At 40.2% G+C, this 23911-nt stretch overlaps 1 protein-coding gene across 2 annotated transcripts; it reads right to left on the bottom strand.

Moving 5' to 3' along the window:
• Positions 1-93: 93 nt before the first annotated feature.
• LOC137100233 (SH3 and cysteine-rich domain-containing protein 2-like) lies at positions 94-22011 on the bottom strand. Of its 2 annotated transcripts, XM_067477906.1 has the most exons (11): positions 21404-22011; positions 13461-13809; positions 12264-12358; positions 10670-10754; positions 8509-8624; positions 7440-7509; positions 7149-7258; positions 6963-7051; positions 4623-4674; positions 3547-3684; positions 94-2525 (listed from the first exon to the last, which is right to left on the bottom strand). In XM_067477906.1, exons 1-11 carry the CDS (start codon positions 21488-21490, stop codon positions 2427-2429), a joined length of 1290 nt encoding a protein of 429 aa, XP_067334007.1. In that variant the 5' UTR covers positions 21491-22011; the 3' UTR covers positions 94-2426. The 2 variants fall into 2 exon arrangements, with proteins under 2 accessions (XP_067334007.1, XP_067334008.1); XM_067477907.1 differs by lacking the exons at positions 7440-7509; positions 8509-8624 and having other exon boundaries at positions 21404-22009.
• Between the last annotated feature and the right edge of the window lie 1900 nt (positions 22012-23911).

Below are 23911 nucleotides of genomic sequence, written 5' to 3'. Positions count from 1 at the left end.
CTGTGAATATGATGCCTTCCGGCATAGACATCACTTTATAAGCAGCAATGTGTATGTGATGTGACAGCCTGAATACATGAAAAGGGCAAAAAATGATTTGTATACATTGTTTATTGAGGTATGTGGTCAACCAATAAATTTGGACTCCCAGTCGCACACATTACATTTTAAAATCTCAAAGGTGTGAACTTGTAATGCTACATGCAGGATGACAGCGTGTTTATCTGGGTCACATCATGAATCTTTCTGCAAAATGGCTTTATTTTTTTTTTCCATCTTAGACTTTAGATTCATCTGGCAAACAAAAGCAAGCCATCGGCTCGATTTACTCCCGAAATCCATTGTGGCGTGAAGTTAAAGGTAAAATTTTGCTGAACATGACAAGAATCGCTTTGAACGAGATACCTCAACAGAAAGAACAGCTTATCCAGAGAAATGCTATTCCTGTTATTACAAGAATAGAATCTTATTTGTCACTAAAAGACTTTCACACATTGAAATGTATAAAGACAAAATTCGTGTTAGATAGGTCTCTGAAAGGAGACGTATGATTAAATTATTCAATAATTTATACTACCATCATTGTACTAGTGCATTCTGTGCCTCAATTACAAATTAATAATATTCATTATCTTCCAAAAACAGTGTAGAACAAGGTGTTATTTTGAAGAAATGCATCAAATGTATTAAACAATTAATAAATTAATCAATAGAAGGTAAATCCATTAAAACTGTCCCTACACACACACACACACACACACACAAGTAAATGCCTTTAACTGACCAGTCACATCAATAGCAACAGGACAAGAGAAGCCAAACAGCGAGTAGAAGATGAAGATGACAGACTGACATTTGATCAATGATGACTCGTGCACCCATGCGTACACCAACCTGCATTCACACGCTGACACATGGTTCAACACTATGTGCCTTTTTCTCTCTCTCTGCTCTCATAGCACCTCCCCTTCCCTCCCCATATCCTCCACCATATCCTCCTCTCAACTGTCAACTCTCAACAGTGAAACATGAGACTCCTTGCCATGGTCAGATGATGCCTGTCATCTCGTTGTTTTTCATGGCAGACTGGCCACGGTTTATTTCTCGCTGTTTGAGCTCTAGTGAACATGTTAAAATGCTGCGCAACACTTGCAACGCCTGCTGCGGCTCTTCAGCAGGTCTCTGCAGAAACTCTTATATGTCTGCCAAGACCCTTTATATGAAAACAGCAGAACAGCTACTGCCACTTGTAACAGCTACACTTGGAGATGTCAACACTTTTTACTTGCTTAATGCTCACAGCCATCCAAACGAGGCAGGACCACCTTCCCAGTTTTCCTAGATAGCGTGTCAAATTTCTTCCCCCCTTCTTTTGATTTCTTGTACATTTGCATAAAACAGTAAGACAATGAAATGTAGATGCTAGACAATCACTGCTGTTTGCTGAGTTATCAGACATCACATCAAAATGTTTTAATCTATACCTATGTCATTATTGAAATGGAAAAGTCCATTATCACGAAATTGCTGGAAGTCTCAGTCCATGTTTCTCTGATTGTTTCTTGTGCAAAATTCATTAGGTGAATCTTGCGGTGGAATATGGGGTCAGCCAACTAATTTACGCTTAACTATCACAAATTAAAATACTGTATGTTGATGCAGTTTTGTTATATATTTACATTTTTTTGTATCGAAAAAGTCTTTGAGCTTCCCATGTGAGGATCCTCAGAGAATCCAATTTCCCTTTGAAAATCTTTCTCCACCCTCATGTTGCATGTACAGTTCTAAGTGACACTGCTAAGGATTTTCAGACTCTCCTTTCATCTAATTCTCCTGTCTGACTGTATGGCAGCAGCTTTCTCTGGCTTGCAGTGGTTGTCCTTGGCAAGGGCCCATTTTGTGTGGCTGACTACATGAAGCTGATATCCATCTCTAGGCCAGAGACTCTGACTTGAGCAGACAGGGATGAGACATGCAGAGTGGGTAGAAACAAGAAAAGGACACTGTCAGAAGCATCATGTTCCCATGACAGGACTCAGCCTCCTCCCACATTGGTAGACATGGTTTTCATGAGGAAAAACTAAATTTCAACTGGCATTTGTCTAAACACTGATTTTTGCATTGAAAAGCTAAACGTACAGCGATACCACCCTGCTGAGCTCTTTCTAAGACTAGCACTACTGCCTAACTGTACACTTTATTAAGACTAACAACAAACCAATCAAACTGGTAACCATGTTCTTGGTGGGCTGTGGTCCTAGATCTTTGCAGAAATATGTGTTCTTAGTCCAGTTTATTTGTGGTTGGATTGAGCCCATCAGGTCATTATGTAATGTTTCCAGGGGCAGATGGCTGAAAGATTGACAGTTGGATGTTTGGTGCATCTCCTGGGAAAAGTAGAAGTTGAAGGATGAGCACAGAGTGGCTCAGATCTCCTCTATTGAGTCAGCTGGGACCAGCCCTTTCTTTTTCCCACTGCTCAGCTTCAGATACATCTCTCCGTCTTCTCGCTTACCCACACAGATCTAGGAGGAGGAGACAGAAACTGAGTTGTCAGAGCTGCTTAGACATAAGAACAGTTTTACTTGTCAAAAAAGTAATACTTCCAAATTTATGGACACATTAAGAGAGTTTCAAGAACATAAGCAGGTATTGGGTGAACTGCCAGCAGCCATATCAAATTTGGCGGAGAATTATGCCACTAAACGTACTAATCTTTCTCTTTATATGTGTATGGGAATATGAATGACCATTTCCAACAGAATAAATGACCGAGCTGGTAATTAATGTCGGAAGTTTAATTAAAAAACAAAACAAAACTGATTTTCAGACCCTGTATGTTAATATGCAAAACTTAATTGAATGTTTTCAAGAACTAAACAAACCAGTCACCAGTCACAGGAAATGTGGATTAAAATGTTAATTAAAAACATCTTACTTAATACATTTAAAATCTCATTTGCTTTTAACATCCCCGTTACTTTTTAAATATAATGAGAACTTAATTGTGTTGAATAACTGCAAGACTTTCTCCCCAGGGCTAAAGAGAAACACTGCTACTACTATTGGTACTACAGTTATACATTAGTACACCAGTGAACTGGTTTCAGTGCCTGGCATGTACGTGACGCAGGAAACTTGTTTTGTGTGTGGAGGACATGCATACTTTGATGCATACTTTTTGGCTGAAATTTGCTATAAAAGGATGTGGTTCTAAGGAAAGTCAGTGTGTTTCTTTTGGAGAAAACAAAATATAGAACTTTATGCACAGTATTGAGAAGCTGCGATGATTATGGAACAAATGCTTTAATCACTCTCTGACCAGTGCACTGGTCAGAGAGTGTGCACTGGGACAGGATCCAGTCCCCTGCAGCCACACAGGATAGGTAGGTGCCAGAAATAGATGAATAAGTAAGTAGTAATAAGTAGCTATAGTTCCCAAAATTATTGTCATTTTTGTCCTTCAAAGCTTTTATAGAAATATAAAATGATGACAAAAAACAGAATAAAATGCAAAACAAAAACAGTATTTTAACATGTCTGAACCTGGGATTCCCTCACAGCCATGTGTCCTCTCTCTCGGTTGCCTGAGGTGCCCTGGATGACCCGCCACACTCTTTCTCCTGGTCGGACCCTCTGCACAAAGTTGGCTGGAAAGAAGCCAACTCTGTCACCACTCTTCCCCTGGAAAACAGTAAACTAGTAATTAGGAAAGAATCTGAATTTGCCTGTGTGCCATGTTGACTATTACATCATGCAACAAACTTGAGTCACTTGAGTCAACTTCAATTCATGTAACCTCTCATTCAAACATTTTTTGATTCTTAGGGTTGTGCCAGGTTGGATAGTCAAATTACATAAATTAGGGTAATAATTGTTGTGAAATACAAACAATAAATAGCTTTGCTTGATTGTCAGAATTGTTTTCCACGTACTTAAAAAGAGCCACAGCACATTAGACCCTTTGGTTGCTTGCAAACTTCACTGTTAAGCAATATTTCATGATCACACTCTACCCGAGCTGTTAATTTGTTTAGTGAGCGGATTCACAAACTGTACATTATTAATGAACAAATAATTCACATATTTTACATTAATCATGTGGATTTATGCTATTTATTGACTTTACCTTAGGCTATATTCTAGTAATGCTGTTGATCTAAGACATATACTCTTATATACATGTTTTTAAGTTTGCGCATCTTTATTTTTCTGTGACAAAAACACACACATACACACAGATGCATATTTATTTCCATTGGGAGCTCATTACAGACTCAATAAAGAGCTCTTTCAGGTAGCAACACTAGTCAAGTTCATTATGTTAAACTCTTGATAATTTCCAGAGGAAATTATGTTCTATTTTTGTCTTTGGCTGCTTGCATGTTTATGACTGGCAAAAAGGAGCAGGTGTTATGCATTAAAAACTTGATTTAAAGGCCAGAAATAGCACATGTGCACAATAAATGCATGTGCGCACACACTTTTCTGTCAAACTCAAACACACATTATGTACTAAGGCACATATTTGTAGGTACACACCAACAAGCACCTGCAAACAGGCTCTCTCTCTCTCTCTCACAGACACACACACACACGTTTGCAAATGATTTATTACCCACCTTCCACCACTCCTCATTAGAGTCGTCAGTGACCTGCACCCGATCACCGGGACTAGAGGAGATAAGACAAAAGAGAAGATAAAAAAGAGGAGGTGTGAGGAGCTAGTGATTAGGGTGGAGAGGATATGAGGTTGGATATGTGATGGGGAGATGAAGGGGGTGAGAGAGGGAAAGCAGCAAACAAGAAAAAAAAAAGAATTGAGTGCAGGCACTGACAATACAAAAATCAATTTGCCCACTGTAAAATATGTTACAAGTGTAGAGGTTAAATCGTGGATGAGTCTTTATAGTATGTTCTTCTACAGGGGTGAAAGAGCAGTCACGAGGGCGACATAAAATAAGAGTCTGTAGTGACTACTGCAGCAAAAATGGCCTGCATGCTAATGATGCTACCAGTTTTTGATGAGACTGTAACACACATACACAACTGCACACACACTCTATGTGCCCAGTGTCCTAGATACACTGATGTCCCAATTGTACTTTTGTACATTGTATCTCCTGGGTATCTGCTCTCACTACTATACATATGATCATTACACAGAAGTACACACACACACACACACACACACACACACACACACACACACACACACACACACACACACACACACACACACACAAACACACACACACACACACAGATTTGCACAAGTTATATAAACTTTCTGTACCAACTAGGCACAAACTCATCTATCTTAGGTAATACTGGCACGGTTCTTAGCTGACTTAGGCTTCTCCCAGGGGCACAGCTAAAAATTTTAGTGTTAAATGTTTTCCATTGTAAAAATACAGATTTTTTCCGCCAAGTTGGAAAAACTCTGTGCTTATTAAATTTTGAGCAGCTGACATTTTGACTTGTCATAGAGGCACAGGTGAAACAAATTTTGTTAACAATGTCCCATTTCCATTAAGTGTCCTAGTAAAGCATGAATGTGTACCAGGACACACAACACTAGGTCCTTGGAACTAGCTCACCTAAATGAAATGCAGTTTTTTTTTTATTATTATCATATTCATCAGTGTTTCTGATGCTATGATTAGACAATGGTGTAAAATAAGTAAATAAGTTAATTGCACAACCAAACAAATTAAGTCAAAACCAGGTGTTTCTTCTCAGGACTTTTGACATGTCCCTCACTCTTATTACGTGTGTTGGTTTGTTAGTGCAGGGCACATTATACCTTTTTCACTCTTATCAGTCATAAAAGTGAATGAGCTGAATGAGCTGTGTTTGAAACCATTATTTTTTACTCACTCACTCTACCATGTATAATCGAAACTATTTAGATGACCTCATTGTGAACAGCAAAGTGAGAATATGGAAACATAACTGGATCACTGGATGAGGTGTAGGTGTGTGGTGCTTCCTGGCTGATTGTTAACAGAAAGCACAAAGTAATTTTACACACAGCATGAGGGATTTGGTGACTAGCTCAATTTAATCCAGTAGAATAAACGGAAACACCTGTGTTGTTGTGGTGAGCTTTTAAAACAATTTAATTGCTCATGTTTTTTGTAAATCCGTTCACTTGTTTTTCTTTTTTGAATGAAAACTAATACTTTCGAAGATAGAATTTAGTGTTTGTACTTAACTTCTATTAGAGCCATTCTATAATTTTAGTTTTCTACAGTCTGTATTGGTCAAACCCTGACAGCACGGAGACACAATGTGCTTTCATTAGTTCACATATATTCCACAGTCACACTGAGCCACAAGCACAGATGGCTATTAACGTTGTGGATCAACCTTTGTAAAAGCTGTCTCCTAACCATCTACACACAGCTGTTATTGACGTGCAGCACTTGTGAACCGTGAACCTGCAAGAAGTACTTTATATATAAAAACATGTTACCACTATTATCCTGCCCTTATTTTGCTGCTACGTCCTCCTGTTTCTTACAGAGCTTTTATTTCTTGGATATTTGCACTTGCTGTCTGTTTCTTCTATCCCCTCTCTCTCTCCGCCTGTGATAATCTTCAGTTGTGCGCCATCTCGCCTTATGTCGGTCCACCCTTTCATCTCTCAGTTGCTCAGTGTCTTTATCCTCTTCCCTGCTGGGAACACAGCTCAGTCCCTAGCTCTACGTGGGGACAGTGATGGGCTCTGAGTTTATAATTAGTTGTCCTTAAGGGCGCCCTGGCACCGTCCTTTGCAGATGGAGGGGACATTTTAAACCTCCAGGAACAACAGCTGAGGCAAACACAGGGAGGGACAAAAAAACCCAGACGAAGCAAATGTAGAGAAAAACACAACACCACACAAGCACTCTTGCAAATGCACACACACAGTTATGAAAACACTTGCATGTTAGGCAGTTTGTTTGGCTTTTACTCACTGTAGTTCCAGGTCATTCAGTTCCTGAGGCAGAAACTTGTAGAGGGCTACGTAGGTGTGGATGGAGTGGACTTCAATACGCTTGGGCACCTGGTTACAAAGAGGGGAGGTAGTGAGACAGAAGTACAAGCTTGAGAAAGAAAACAACAAGGTGTGACAGTCTCTATAGACAGATGTAGAGCGGTACCGTTACACTGCTCTCCTCTGCAGGAGTCTGGGCTTGACTGCTGCTCTCATCTTCCTCCTTCTCGATGTCCGTGTCAGGGACAGGAGTGTCTGGATGTGGTGAGATATTTCCTTAGAAGATACACAGGTTGCAGTCAGGCATGGCGTTTTTTCTTCCACAGGCAGACACAGTAAATCTCTCTCATACACAGACAGACATGCACACATACATACAACAATTGCATACAACACACATAAGCACAGACAATGCATAACCGCATACATGGCAACACAGACACATAGCAGTGTTTACCCCCTATCTCCTGAGTTATCTCTTCCTCCATGCTGCACTGTCTCTGCTGACTCTCCTCACCTCCCTCCCCCTTATCAAAGAATGAAATAGAGAGGAAAAATAAAACGTTATAACACCAGGATGTTAAAGAGGATGTACTATAGTAAAACTCCACACAGACTGGTAGTTTTCATTATTGTAAAACGACCTGCATTCATAATGTTAATTCATTTATGAAACAAATTTTGTAACCTTTCCCTTGTCAAAGTTCTGTTCTCATAGCTTTCTGTTGTCAAAAGAGGTGCACGCTCTTTCCCTCTCCATACTCACTCCTGTCAGTGAGCCAGTCACCAGTTTTGCCTTTCTCTATTCCTCATTATTCTCCAGAGTATATATACTCTGCCCCTTTCCCAAGTCTGTAACCAGATTTGATTGTCTTTCACATCACAGCTTTCCAGCATCCTGTAATTTTGTCTGCTTCTGGTAGTTACCTGTTCTTGGCCTCACTCCCTTTTGGCATTTGTTTGTGTATATACATATTTGCTCCTGGCTGACTCATGTGATCAATCTGGTACCAACTCTGCTCTCAACTGTTGCTAAAGTTTTGGCCTGTCTTCTCTGTTTTGTTTGTTGTTGTTTGGCCACCTGATCCCAGCTGCCATTACCAGCCTGAGCAGTCCTGTCCTGCATTCACCTGTTGCTCAGTGTGTTAAAGTGAACCATTTTATCATATTGGCCAGTGTGTCCTCTTTCTATATTCCAAATAATTAGTAATATGTTGGGACGATTGTGTTTTGGCTGATCTCTAGTAGTTTACCTTTAATTTTTCAACCTGTTACAGTGATCACTGTTACATCACCACAATGATAAAGATGCACATACATGCTAAAGCTATAAAACCATGTTTGGTTTCCCAGAAACAGTGAGCCAAAGTTTATGAGCACTGCATTCCAGCACTGTGATATCTATAGCATTAATACAGTACTTTACAAGTAAACTGAGAGGGGGAGTAATATTGTAAGAGCTTTGTGTGTCTTAATAACGCAGGATCAAACTGTCCTCTCCTCCCACCCACAGGTTGATGTCATACCAGGCTGCGTGTTGGTGACTCTGACAAACTGCCAAAACTGGAGCGGCTCATCTGTGCCAAGGACGTCCCATAGCGCAAGGCAGCATACACAGGGTCTACACGCGTCCGTGCAGTTTCTGAAACCACACACACATTCATAAGACTAATGCACATACATACACAGTCACACAATTATTTACAAACATACATGTGAATTATTCAAAGACACAGCTCCAACACACACACAGGCAGGCAGTACAATTATACTGGCACACTGAGATTACACTGTGAATCATGATTATTGTGCCTGTGCCAAACTGGAGGAACCAGAAGGTCTAAATATAACTGTAGTAACGCAGTCAGTCCTGGACACAAGTGACCCACTTTAGATCTGAGAGAGGACAGCAGCCAGAAGTTAAGGAGACATCAAGACATTCCAGTAAATCTACAATCTTAGAGTTATTTATACATTTACTTATTGGCAAGAGCTGTGTCTTCATTTTAATAGCTGTAATATATGTGGAGCTATAGTTGAGTAAAAAGAGAATAAGAGATATAAAAAGTATGGAAATTGTTTGACAAATCCTTTAGTTCATGTAGATGCAAGTGCTTGGTACGATCAGAGTATTTCTGTATTTGGGCATTAGATTTTCCTTCCATCCAGCTTGGGGGCAGAACGATTTTTGTGCATTGCCATGTGTGCTTGTGTGTCTCTGCAGGATGAATTCATAATGATTTGCAATTTTATACTGAAGCCAGTAGCTGCATGGTCTTCTCGGATAGATGGAAAATTAGAACACTGAAAGAAAAAAAGAAATTCTGCAATGACTTGGCGATTTAGAGGTAATAAAGCTCCATAAATTGAGTCTTTCAGTTTCACTAAAGCAGGTACTGTATTTCTGTAAAAAGCAATTAATTAGAGAGGAAGAGAGTAAACAATAGAAAACCAAGCTTTGACACTCTCTGCTATGGAGTGTTTCTTTCTGTCTAGTCTATGACCTTCCACTTTCTTTTCAGGGTTAAAAAAAAAAATCTATGTGATATGGCTTCAGATCTGTCTTCATATAAACCACACAGTATATACAACAATTACCTTCTGCTACAATCTGAGTCATATGAGGTCCTCGATACCTTCTTTAGTCAAACTTTAACCTGACACAGCTGTTGTTCTTTACACAGTCATTTGGTATGTAATAAGATTTTAATTTTAATTGCAAGATTACCGCTTAGACCATTAACTGTTCTGTACTGTACTCCTGCAGTTATTAGACACTCACCCTCATACATAAGGTTTAATACAGTGAGGGACAATAAATTGCTTTGCCAAAATGCAGTTAATGGGAAATTACAGAGTCTGTAAGTAAACTGCCTTCTCATATTAATGTGCAAAAGAAAGAGCTCTGTATTTTATCAAGCCTTTTGTTAGCATAATTATGAGGACACTTTGCAATGTGTGACTGTGAATTTGGCAAGTTGCAGTCTCCGTTGGCCCAGCCATCATGGTGCTGAGCTCGACGTGATGACAGAGCTGTAGGTTAATTGTACCCTGATTCATGGATAGTAAAAGGAAATGACAGCATGTAGTGGTAACCCTGATTCAGCACGGTGTACTATATGTGAAGCGAAGGTTGGTATCACCAAAGATATGATGAAGAAAAACAACCTCCTATTCAGAGCAAGAACACACTCAGGAGTATTTTAGTCAAATGGATTGTATCTGTTTGTTTTAACATTCAGCAGAATTAAACAAACAATGATGCAAGGAAATGAAATGTCAAAATTATGGTTCATTTATTTTTTTTTATCTTCTGGCTCTTTTGTTAAACACAGGTAGGTGTTACACAGTAGTTAGGACTTGTTGTGACAATCATAAAATAGGCAGCATTTCAATGTTTACAAAGCTTTAAAAGTGCAAGTTGTATAGGCAGACAATTAATTAATACTGTCCACCAGTCCTTCTTCCTCTGTATCTTTTTACACTTCATGCTCCTCAGTTGTCAGGTGAAATGGAGACTCTTGTGGTTTTATTACAGAACACACACAAGCATACAAAAATCGCCCAAAATAAACCAAAAAAGCTAGACAAGAGCAACAGGACAAAACGAAAGCACAGGAATACAAACAAATCAATGTGCACTCATTCACACACACAACCGACAACATCTTCTTAACTTTTGCTCACCTTGACTTGGTTGAACTTCCTTGACGACAGCCAATTGCTCATTGACAAGCATCGGCGAGCTGAAGTTTCGCTTGAATGCTCCAGACTAATGGAGGAAAGCAAAAACCAGAATGAGTTTTTTTCCATTCTCATTACACCCTGTTTATAAACTAAACTGATGGGAAAATTGCTCCATGTGGTGATTTTAGGTCATCAATAGAGTCACAAACTGAGGAAAAGTGTTAGGTCTCTTTGCTGCTAATTATGAGCAATTAATTCATCCAGCCACTTACTTGTGTGCACAATTGGCTACAAACAGACAGGGACACGTGATCGTGCGTATGTGTCCACAGGAGTGCAATTTCACACTGAATTAAACACAGTAAGTGTTTCAGCTGAGACTGCTTTGTCTTTGTCTTGACTAGCGTTTATCAAATTATGTCGAAAAAAGAAACCCTGTGGGTCACAGGTAACAGGTGATATCTTTGTTCCTGTAAAAATCCCCCGGTTTCTCATCTGATATTTTACCTTTTGCTGCCCTCATCATTTCCTTAACTCTCCCTCTCTGTTTGTGCTCCTCAGTCAAACTGCACAGAGCCATCTTGAGCACAGTGCTCTTAAAAATTTCCAAGTAGCTCCCGGAAGGTTTCACCTCCTGTTGAATGCTAATGTCTTCTGCCCTGCACTGGAGTCTAGATACAACAGCTAGGTCTAAAGTCACTCCCATTTTCTGCCCAGTGCACCATACTTTTGTTTTTTGCCATTCAGCCAATGTCCACCTCAAAATGCATAAAAAACACACAATAGAATAAGCAATGCTTATGACTACGTAGTAATGTTAAGAATGTTATACATACGGTGCTACTTAGGCTAATGTACAATTTCAGTTTTTGCTTTTCCTTTTTTCACTTTTCATATTGGCGTAGTGAGTGTAGATTAATGAGAAACAAAATTGTAGAAACAGATGTAGTATAAGGCTGAAACTTAACAAAATTTAAAAAAGTGATGTGAAAAGTGGCTTATGTTCAGCCACATCAGCATGTGGTGAAAACAGTATTTTTCCCTTTACCATATGTGCTTGTGTTCTATCAGCACTAAAACCTAGACTGCACTAGTGGCTCAAATGTTAAGACTGATTCAAGTGTTTAGTTTTTGTGAACGAGTCTGTATGTTGATGCAAGAAATGCAGTGTTAAAGCTTAGATTTAAAACAGAGCTCACAACTGGAGGTGCTTTTTTATTTGAGGGTTTTTACTTTTGAAATTAACCATAGGCTCAGGGTCCTGGACCCCCTGGCTACACCTCAAAGTGTCCTTGTGCAAGACGCCAAACCCTAAATTGCTTCTTGTGGTCAGGTAAGCACCTTGCATGGCAGCTGCTGTCATTGGGGTCTGAACCATTTGCCATTTACATTTGATGGACAGCCAAAGATATAAAAACATCACAAACGGGAATCCTAAATGAAAAAAACAAAAGAACAATAAAAAAAACTGCCTTCACTGTTTAATTAAAGTACATCACAAAACAGTCAATTAATATATTACAGATAAACAAAAAAAAAAGAAAAAAAAAACAAGAGCGAGAGAGAAAGACAGCAAATGTGATTGTATCAGTACCTTCCCATGACAGAGCTGCTGTGATAGTTCTGAGGTACACCACAGGTGAGCAGCCAGTTTGCACGTTTTACACCGCAGAGCTTGTTTGGAGTTTCCTGCAGAGAGGGACAGAGAGGATACAATGAAAACAGAGCAGCAGCAACAACGACAACAAAAAAACGCAGGCTGCTGATCTAAAATGGTATAAAAAGTGCTAACAATGCAATTTGCCCTTCAGATCATGGGAGAAAGTTTTTCTTTGCTCAGTTAGAATGGAATCAAGAGCTGTCCCACATTTACCAAGCGGCTTGCTAAATGTGTAAATGGCTGGCGTAGCTGATACTAACGGCTTCATAATCAACAGCTCTTTTTCCAAAATAACCTAGAGAAATTGGAACCAAGCTGGAGATATTTCAATCATAATCGATTTGGCATAGAGTCATCTTGCCTTTTCATCTCAGTTTTCTGCTGCCTGAGTGAGAAAAACCTCTTATTACTGAGATGTTGTCCCCTCATTTATGATTTAATGAGAAATCCTCTGCTGCTGGTTGAATGTTTTTAACAATTAAGTAGATTAATTGCTTTTAATACTACAAACCAAGACTAGAAGATTTTCTGGATTTGTTGTAGTCAGAGATTACATCCACAGGTCTATTACTGAGGAGCACAAATGGGACTATAGAAGAGTAGAGCTAGGAAGGTGATGCATTACATAAATAAATCCACAAGGCATGCAAAAAACTGTGGTCTGATCAATCACAGTGACAGGAGGTAGAATCATCAGAAAAATTTGCCTTTTAGCGCATGGGAGCGACAAATTGGGGATAAAAACATGTGCACCAAAGCAATTTATGTTGACAATGTAAAGGTTTCTCTATAGGTTTAAACACTGTTAGAGCTGCATTGAAGTCATAGAGTCCGGGTCTGAATCTCATTCTCCTTTAAAGGAGTAGAACACATATCAACCAGTCAGGTGAGACAACTGATTCTGTCTTATTGTAGTAATAGAACATATTGTTGGTTTGTTGTATCTGCACAAAAACAGAAGTTAAGTTGCTGCTCGGCGCCAAGAAACACTTCAGCACATAACCTCCGTACATCAGCAAATTGTTATTTTTACACTTCAGTTTTTGTACTGATTAAACAAACAAGAATGTGTTAATTAGAGAAAGAGAAGACAGTCCAGGAAGAGTCCAGGAAGTAGACTGAACATCTTACCCACTATCATGTGCTTGCAGTGCTGGCAGTTGGTGGGCTTGCGAAAGACATGGTCCTGGAAACAATGGGTAATCTGAGGTCGGAGAGGCTTTGTGGGCAGTGATGGGGAAAGGCTGAGAGAGGGGGAGTGGGAGGAGATGGAGGGGTTGGGACTGAGAGACGGTGAAATGGATGGTGAGCGGTCGCTGAGGAGAGGAGAGCCAGGCTGAAGAGGGGGAGAGGGAGGCGGCGGGTCAGTGATGAATTCCGGGGGCAGGCGAGCATCACTGTAGGATCTTTGGAAGAAGTTCTCCACACTCTTACTGCGCAGCATGGTTTTGAAGGAGAGCGACCGTTTTAGCCTCTGGAGCTGCACACACACACACACATTTAACAGAGACATAATAGGTACACTGAGAACAAACACAAGATAAGCAGGAATGCTGTGCCACATTTGGGAGCAATAACAAATGTCCAGTGCACCCTCAGGACAGCACAGGCAATATCCCGGCATCCATAAACACAACACTCTGCTCTGCTGTGTGCGCCGCTGGGAAAGAGTGTGACTCGTGAAATGCAATATCACCTCATAAGGAAACAACAACATGAGACCAAGCGCACACTATTCGTCGTACAGTCACAACAGGGCTGCTTGTGAATTTGGCTCATGGTTAAACAAGATAAGCCTTTTCTTTTCCAGAACACCCATGTTGGTACATTGAAGACCACTGTGTGTAAATGGCATTTCCTTTGTAGTGGTGACAGGACTATTGTGGCCACACAAAATAAGATACACAGCCTTATCATGTATCAACAGCACTATTCTTAGGGCTCGTAATCTGATGTAGTGCTCTCTTTGGACTGATTGATTGCACAGCATACAGTGGCAGTGAATCCATTCTCACACACCTACAATTTGCTACCATATCAAATTGCATGTACTCTCTCTGATAAACATTGACATAACAAGCTGTCTTTGTATCTTTATTGACTAAACAGGCAGAAATTATTGATGGCTGCTGCATTTCAAAATCCAAAAAGTGACAGATTGCAAAGTCACGTCAGTGTCATGTCTGTAAACTCAGCCACCTAGCACTGATTGGGTTGATAAATGCATGTTTCCTGACATTTCCCTTCCACCTCTGTGTGCAGATGATAATGCTAGTTTACCCGAGGATAGACAGCCATTTGTTACTCTGTCATGCAGTGACAGCAGGAGAACAGCGTGAGGGCGTGGTCATGTTGCACAGGAAGAATGGTTTCACACAGACAGACAAGCAGACAAAAAAAAAAAAAAAAATCAGTAGGCCACAGACACTGTGTGTGCACATGCTCTGTCTGTCTGTATGTCTGTGCTTGTTCTGCTCAGCGCCAAACATAATCACTTTACAGGGACAGGCTGTTTACAGCTCTGTGTGTCTGCGAATAAGATATGAAAACAGTTTGTCTATTTGAGTTTGTGTGTGAGGGACACATGGAGGAATAATAAAAGAAACAAAAGTAGATCTGTGTAAGGGAGTGCAAGTTTGCACACTCCATATTCTTCCTGTATATTTCCATTAGTGAAATTTTCCTTCAACAGACACTGATGAAGACAAGCTTGGGAAACACATATTAGATGTATCCACAGAATGTCATTAGGGTCTGAATATTTAAAAGAAAATCAATGGACCAAAACTAGCTATGCAATTTTGGACAAGCTTCTTTTTAATTTTATGTTCCTACATTAGGATGTCACATGGTCAAACTCTTACATAGATCGTTTGATTCATAAGTAAAGCTCTTGAAAGCTGCCAATGAGTGCTGGTATGACATTGTTTTAACATTTAGCAATACTTTATTATGTAGTAATAGGCCTTAAACTGTACCATCGCTGTTGTGGGAATTATTGTCTTTCTCAATGTCACATAAAGTGAAAAAAGTGGTAATACTGGAATGTTTTTTGTAACAATTTGCACACCTCTTTTTGTTGCTAAAGTGTAAAGCTTGGATATGCAATGTGTACGTGATTGACCATTACTTACATTTACCAATATTGCACATATAATATACTAATAGAACAACGATCGTTTGACATGTCTCCACATTTTCTGTACAGCATCAGAGTCTCGATTCAAGCTCTCTCAATCAGAGCAGATGAGTGCTGGCATAACAGATTCAGTTAGAGCACATGTCTCAATTACAGCTAATCTAATCATCTGTCAGTGTGCAGGCCTAAAAAGCATTCCCGTTAGCTTCCATTTGAACATTAGCTGAGAGTGTCGTACTTCAATTTCAAGACCAGTGTCATACCACGTTTAATTTGAGTCATCAGTGTGCACATCTACAAAAATGTGGATCATCTGAAATTAATTTTTACTGACAGGTGAGATACCAGTGTTAATGCAGATGAGTTGGTGTGAAGCAAGCTCCACCAAAAAATAAATACTTGGGATGTATTCTTTAGTCCCATATTTATTGTCACTTTTAAATAAAAGGAAAGGTCTTTTATTTCTCCATTATCTGTGCTTCTGATAAAGTTTATGTAAAGCCTTTCACCTGAAAAACAAACAAACAAAAAACCCACTTCTAACACTGGTGTTTCTCTCTCAACAAATTATTTATATGATTCACAAGTGATTTACAATGCCATGCAAAATGCATAGTGCTGCCCGGATGCACAAGCCCTCAGTTAAACCTTTCCAAAAAGCACAAGTCTCTGCTGCAGACTAGATTTGGATGAGCTGTCTTGGCTGAACTGTAAAAGCTCATATTTAATCTTTGATCAATATACTGTACTAACCCCCAGCTGCTCTTACACGTAGCCAACATATAGTAAATACCCAAAACCAGTGCATAGAGGCCCAGCAGGGATTGAGCAGTCCAATAATGCCTTTTTTTCACATTAATATTTTACTCTTCATCCCTCCATAAGAATTTGAAGTAAAAAAAAGGTGAGGCTGAGGTACATGCGATATGATCCAGCATATCTAGAGGTTAGAACTGAGAAGTGAAGACTGGTCCCACTGGGAAGCGGATTATAAATACACCAGTACAAAAATTGTAAAATGTAAAAGTCAATCTAGAGGTGTCTTCTTTGGAGGATGTAAGGGTCAGAATACATCAATACAGTACAACAGCCTAAAATTTGGTCTGACGTCTGCGATAACTGATTTTTTTAGTAGGCTATTTTTTTTTAAAAGCAGCACTCAGTGAAATCAGCTTAAGCAGAGACCGACAGTTGTGCATAGGTGTTACATTTTTCCACATTTTGCTTATTTCTACTTCTGCCACTGTGTTTATTCCTGAACTGTGCAGATTGGCTCAGGGTTGTCAGCAACAGAAGAGAGGGAGACATGCAGCTGAAATTGGAAAAAAGCAAACACTGCAGCAAACACAAACCTCAGCTCTTAAGTTTGAAATCACTTTCTGTAGCTTTTTTCACCCATAAATTCTTTTTACCTTCTTACCACATCTCTAGGTTTGAAATCACTTTCTGTATTTTTTTTCACCCATAAATTCTTTTTACCTTCTTACCACATCTCTAGGCTCGTTTTTTTGGGTGGGGGGGTTGTTTTTTTGGCCATGTTAGACGACACAGTAGCTGACCTTGTTTTACATGAGGATATTTCAGCCTTAAGAAATATAACACTGGTGTAACTGTGCTGTGAAAGGCACAATCTTCAGGCTCAACCCACTTCCAGGCCATCAACAGAATATGTGGTTTCAGAAGATTTGATCCCCCTCTTGTTTGGGCATATAATTGGCATAACAGGAAAGACATGTTAACCACTTTTATGTTCCAGTATTTGCCCTCTTGGCTAACGTTTGTCATTAAGCATGGCACCCTGGTACATTCCTGCTTTGAATACGAGATAAGAACTGTATAATCACAGGCTGCTTCCATCGTTCTGTTCACAGATACATCACACAAACATGCACACATGCACATCAACGCACACACACGGTCATTTACATGCTTGATCACGCGTGCACACACACACACACACACACACACACACACACACACACACACACACACACACACACAAACTCCTTCCCCTCTCTCTGTGATTGTTTAATGGAGGAGCAATGGCAGCACAGATTACGAGCACTTTCCTCACCGCAGTGCAACATTCAGTTAGTCCCACCATGCAGTTATGCCCTGGCCACTCATCTTTCAGCCTTTTTTATTCACCCAATCACTGTCCACACACACCACCCCAAGCACAACACAAAGGCTGTCAGTATCAGACACCGGGGGGATGTTTTTCCTGACTGACATTGGTGGTGACAAACGAGTCTCCCTAACAGATAATTTTTTTCTCCTGAGCAATACACATTAGATATAGACAGATGTTGTTTCATCTTTTTTAGCCTTCTAGGGTCTAATATTTCAACAGCTCACATCTTTTTGTAGTGTCACATCAATAAGCATCAGAGTAGTAAAGGTGTTACATTAATTAATAATGACCTTGGACCACTCTAAACTTAATTCCCTGCTCATGTCACTTCAATTTGTGTTCTCCGCCATGAGCAGTTATACGCTCAGAGCTGACGTGGGACCGTAACGCCCATTTCACGAGGCACAACATAAGCTACATAAAGGCAGTTAAACTGTAAGTGCAGGGGACACACAAGTATACCATGTACCCAGAGAACAAACATCAGTAACTACCCTACGTGCTGGCATATGTAAGACCTGCAAGGGGAAGCAAATGAGCCACATCAGTTAGTTTAGGCGAATTCTCTGTGGTCACAAAAATGGCTACAGATGAGCACTAGGCTATTGCCAAACTGTCACAGGTGAAAAATGAGTTGCAGAAGATGCCATAGTCATTATGAATAAATTCTCTACAAATAAATCTCAAGGGTGCTATTAACAAAATGACTGGAGAAAGTTAAATAAACCCAACTTATTTTTTAGACCTTTGTCTTTACTGCTACCAGTAGAAGTGAAGTCATGTTGTACAGCCTTTTTGACATAGTGTAAATTATTTTCTTAGCAATATGGTTAATATAGCCCAACTAGCAATTCTTTTTCTTTTATTTATACAAATCTCAGATTAAGAAATGTATAAAAATCATAGTATCTGCAAAATAATCACGAATGGTTTTCAGTCCAGTACTGCAATGAGATGTTGTGGATTACATCAGACAGCAATTCTTAAATACTTAAAACCAAACCACTTTCTATGGGAATTATAAATCCACACAGCAGAATTTTAGGAAGTGGTAACATAATATGATCATTTAATCACAAGATTCACCACAAGACAATAAATGATGTTGAGTTATTGCTCAACTCTAATAGCATATAATTGCCACCCTCCTGGTTTATTTTTATCTGGAGCACTCTAACCTTGGATATTTTACTTCGGATAAAACAAATATCATCTGTGTGTTCAGGTGTAAGAAAAAGGTGCTCCGTCACCTTTTTCAAAAAAGGAACTTCTCCTGCCCACAAACTGTACGGTTTAAGCTAACCTGTCATTTGATGCAGTGACAAGTTCTCATTTTCACACTGTAGGCAAAGCCTGTTACCTTCTATCACTCAGCCGGCTGTATGTGTGCTTAACTCAACAGACCAAGTGAAGAGCAGGCTGACAAAACTGCCACTCTTCCAAAAACATGTTGTAGACTTTTAATTTACGTCCTAATTCCTCAGTGTTCAGAGACAGTCCTGTGCACTTTCATCATGGAAAAGGGCCCCAAAGCTTCAGCCCTGAGGGATCAAACAGCTCTTGACAAAAAGCGACTCTATTGGCTGATGATTGCTGCTCAGGCATCTCATCTGCTCTACCACTCACATTTCTGCCAGGCTTGGCAGTAGAGCACATTGGTGCAGGCCAGGGAGAAAGTTTATCCTTTCTCTCATTTTAATTCTCTGGCTCTGATTTTCTCTGTTCATGATTTCTGATATTCATCTATGTGGGAAATTTGCTCATTATGGATTTCTGGGAGCATCTGTTATCAGAGCGAGTCACTCCTTTTTTTTTCCCCCTGTCATCCTTATCTAATTAAAAACATCATGGACTTGTGGGTGTGTGTCTGATTAGATTCCTTCAAAAATTATACCCTTTGGTAGTTTTTTTAGGGGGTGGGGGTGGGGGTACAGTGATTGAGTCTTGATTAAGTCTTAAAAACATATGGACAGAACAATGATATTATTGGTTTGCTTTGTCCTGCGACCACACCTGTGCATATCAGAGTGAAGCTGAACTTCAGTAGTTTCTAACAAGATTTCTTAAATACTCTATATCTTTGCAAAGTTACACTGACCCCTCAGTGTCAAGGAGTAATTGAATCCTGGGCATTTAACAGAAGCTCCAAAGATGTTGCAATTAACCTCTCAACTGAATGTCAAGCTGCACAGGAGTGTAAAACCTGAAGGTTAAAGAGAATGTATTTCACACATGGGCCAGGAATTCAGCCAGTACTGCTTCACTTGATCAGGGGAAGCATAGGCAGATGGGGAAAAGAACTCCTAAAAGTCAATACCCAGACTGATGAGTTTGTGGTGTAAAGGGCTGTGATGTGGTGAAGCAAGACTACATCCAGAGCAGAGAACTGGACAGGACCACACTGGAGTGAAAGTCAAAGAAATCAGCTAGTCTGACTCTGTTGTGCAGGAGTGCACAACAGTGTAATGTGCGTTTGCTTTGAACATGTCCACAATAAGTGTGTTTGTGTGTGGGCAGCTTGAGGAGGAGGTGAAGACAAAGACTTAGTTTGGAGAAAGTTGTATCAAGTCTAATGAATCAAGTATCCTAAAAGCCTTCCATTACAAAGAATGCATTGAGAAAGCTTTCAGAGCTCTTGCTCTTGGAGGCCAGCCCTTGAAATCTTTGTTTATACAGTCAAGCTAACAAATTAAATAGAATCAAGGACACTCAAAGCTGAGGCAGGCCTACACTGTAAAGCGAAATGATCGAGTTCTGCATATTAGGCACACTCTTAAGTACAGTACATATAAATAATTTGGTCATCTATGCTTATTGCAGTGTAAAACTGATGATGCAGTACGTGTAAGTGCTGCAAAGGGAAAAATGTGACTATATATTTGTCACTGATCACAAACAACAAATATACTCAGCACACTTTATTGGGTCCAGCTAATGAAAACGAACGAATGAACGTTAATACAGCCGACTCTGTACCAAACCCTCCCTTCATGAAAGTATTACTGTTCATTTTTGGTTCAGTTTTAGAGATTTAAATTCAACTGTATCATTTTAAGGACTGTTGTTTGTTCTGCTGTCTAATTATTTTGTGTCGAACAGAGAGATTTAACTGTTATTATAGTCTCAGAGAAATAAATGAGGTAGACAAAACAATAAAAGCGTTTGTCACTGTAAGGCAATACAATTCAACTGCAATCATCCACACTGAACTTTCAGTTTCAATAAAAAAAAGCGTACATGTCACCTTAATGAATGTAGGATCTATTGCAGGGCTGTTAGATTGGATCAGTAAAAACCATAGTTTTTGAAAAAGCCATACCTCTATAACTTTGCCCTAAAGGCAGGCTATGAATTAATGCCACGCAATAATCCCCTTATATGTGTGTTTGTGTGTGTGTGTGTGTGTGTGTGTGTGCATGCGCGTGCGTACAGGAAATGGATTTGGAGAGAGAGAGGGGGAGAAAGGGGGAGACAGTGACATCAGACCTTACGTGAGAGGTTACACCTAGTGACGCAGTCATGATGAATACAACTGCATATATGAAATATTGTCATTAATATTGCATAACCAGTAGGATAAAGCAGTTAGAGGGTTACAAACTCCACGTTATTATGGGTAAAAAAAAACATGTCTATCATTTTGCGTTCAGAATGTGGAGGAAACTGCACCGCAAAGTTCATTTCTTGAATCCGCATGTCTTGTTCCTCCTCACAGCAGAGATGTCGGGGTGAACTGCATGGAATATCAACAGAGGTGAGTGTACTCAGTTCCCAGAGCAAAGATCAAAACTCTGTACTTGCCTTGGATGTCATCGGTTGGATGGACATGGTGCTTGGAGAGCGTTGGAGCTGCGAGTCGCTCTCCGTCTCATTGTTCTCAGTCATCATTGGTATCGTAGTAGTAGGAGTCCTTAAATAAACCAACAATAAAAACTTTCAGCTCCTCAAACGGTGTCCTGTCAGTAGAAAACCTCTTTCTTTAGCCATACAAAAGCTTATCAAAGTCTGGTAGTTCCACATCAGAGGGAATTGTGCGCTTTGGATGCCTTAAAGCATTTTCTCTCCACTAACCAACTGCAACGCTATATGTTGATAAATCAATTTATAAACAAAAACCAGCTGTTTAGATTTTGCTCGGGCCATGCAGGGACAAGAATGCAGGAGGCTGAACCACGCGCATGGGTAACCTAATGTATCGTCCCGCGCGTCTGAAAGCTCCAGTGGCACAACGCCGTCCCCCAGTTACAAAAATGGTTAAAATCAGCAGAGGGACGAGGTGAAAATGCACCAGGTTATTACGATCAAATCCCAATAGACATCCGCTCCTGCTCTTACTGGCTAAGTGCAAATCCAAAGCGAACTGTGATCTTCTCCACTGCACAGACTTAAATTTAAGCGCAATCTGAGGCACGCCTTCCCGTGCGTCTGTGGCGCGTGATTGGGCCAATTCTTACAACTCCGCCAAGAGTCATTTAGACCATATCTGGATTCACGAACGTGGGCGGAGGCTTACTTTAAGCCCAAATATAGAGTATCTCACAATCTGGAGAAAGAAGGATGATTTCTTCTTTGATGTGCTGAGTGCATGTAATAGTACGATGTTTCGGTTCCTGCCTATTTTCGTCTAGAACATGCATCTGTTTGTTCTAGTCTACTTTGTGCCATCTTATGCGCAGAGGTAAAACAGCTGCCTGATGTCCAGCTTGTGGCACCGTCCGACATTTGGGATCAATCTATCAGATCTAAATCCATAGTGACTTACGTATGTACCCATATAGGCCAACCTGCAGGGCACACGAGGATACGCGGGTTTTGGATTTAGCACAGACACCAGTTATATATAGGAAACGGAGTCAAATTAATTAGGTATCTCATTATTATGGATCGAAATCAGAGGAATGTGAAAAAAAGTAGTGGGCGAAGAAATAGTTTCTGAAGTTTTGCAACCTGTTTATCTACAGTCGTGAGTCACAACAGCCATCTATCTTCTCCTTCAGCAGAAAAATGACCCATATGGAACGAGCTGAACTACTTGCAGTTTTTTTAGAAAACAGTTTTAGACACACTTTTACTCTGTTATCATTCAGCCCTTGTCATTTTCCACCTGGCCTCACTGATTGCAGGCGCTGTAGCTGCCCTGTAGGTGTTGCCCTACAGAGATGACTGGGGCCCGATTTGTTTAAAGCAGCTACAATTCAGCCAGATGGTAGCTGCCTCTAAATTCAAAAGCAATCTCATTCACTACGTTTTACCAACCTCCTGGGATGGATTTCTATTTACTGTCCCCGTTATAACGCACATTACACTTCACACATGAAAGGGAGTGATGTTTATATTAACCCGATGAAGGAGGAAAGATCAGGGAGAGTTAGGCTATATGTTTTTAAGCGAGTTCTATGTTAATAAGGATTCATTTTGCAGTGTGATACAAGGAGGAAAGGTCATTAAAGCATTCTTGAATCTCCCTTGAATTACTTCACCTAAACCTAAAAGTTAGCTCCATCTGTCAGAAAGTCTTTGGGCGTGGGTGTGTTTGAGAGGAGAGAAAATAAACACAGACAGAGATCTCTGGTATCATCTTCTTTATTCCTCCGCTCAGTTCCAGGGTGCAACAAATAGCGACTGGAGAAACGAAAAATGCAGAAAAGCCAAGTCAAACGTTTTCCGAGTGTCTAACAGAGGCTTTGTTGCCAAAAATAAACAGAAACACACCATCTTGTTGGAGTGGTGTGCAGTGAGCTGTGATACCTGTGTTCAAGCCAGAAAACACTGAACATATACAAGGAGTTGCTGAGGGAGGGAAACACACATTGAAAATTTTCCCTCTGAGCCACCCACCTTTCATCCTCCATCCATGTGATACCCCAGGTGCCTGAATACAGCTGCTAAAAATGAACATTAAAACGGGAGTGAAAACACATTGATCTCTCAGCGCTTCAGAGATGGGGGGGAGGAGGAGGATGGGAGGAACAAAATGAGTCCCATGCGGCGGAAGCCAGATCCCAGGCATGACAGCGGTCGTCATGGTGCAGTTAGAGGACCAGAGCTGCTGCTCTCTCCAATGGGATGAATTGATTTGGATTGTGCGTCCTCCTCAGACATGTGCGCATAAGCAGACAAATATAGCCTCCACATAGTGTGTCCCATAAGCTCCAAAATTCCATCAAGTCACAACCTCAACCCCTCAAAGGGCCACTGACCTGCTACAAGCTCCAATTATTTTGCCGATAAGCTGTAAATAAATTGTTAATTATAATTCATTTTAAGCCCATCTTTTCAAACGTGAAAAGGATTTTACAGTCCCATTGG

This window comes from Channa argus, chromosome 15 (genome assembly GCF_033026475.1).
Source record: "Channa argus isolate prfri chromosome 15, Channa argus male v1.0, whole genome shotgun sequence".
In the NCBI taxonomy this organism is placed as follows: Eukaryota; Metazoa; Chordata; class Actinopteri; order Anabantiformes; family Channidae; genus Channa; species Channa argus.
Note: the sequence above shows the minus strand (reverse complement) of the source record. Positions and strands in the feature narration are given on the sequence as shown.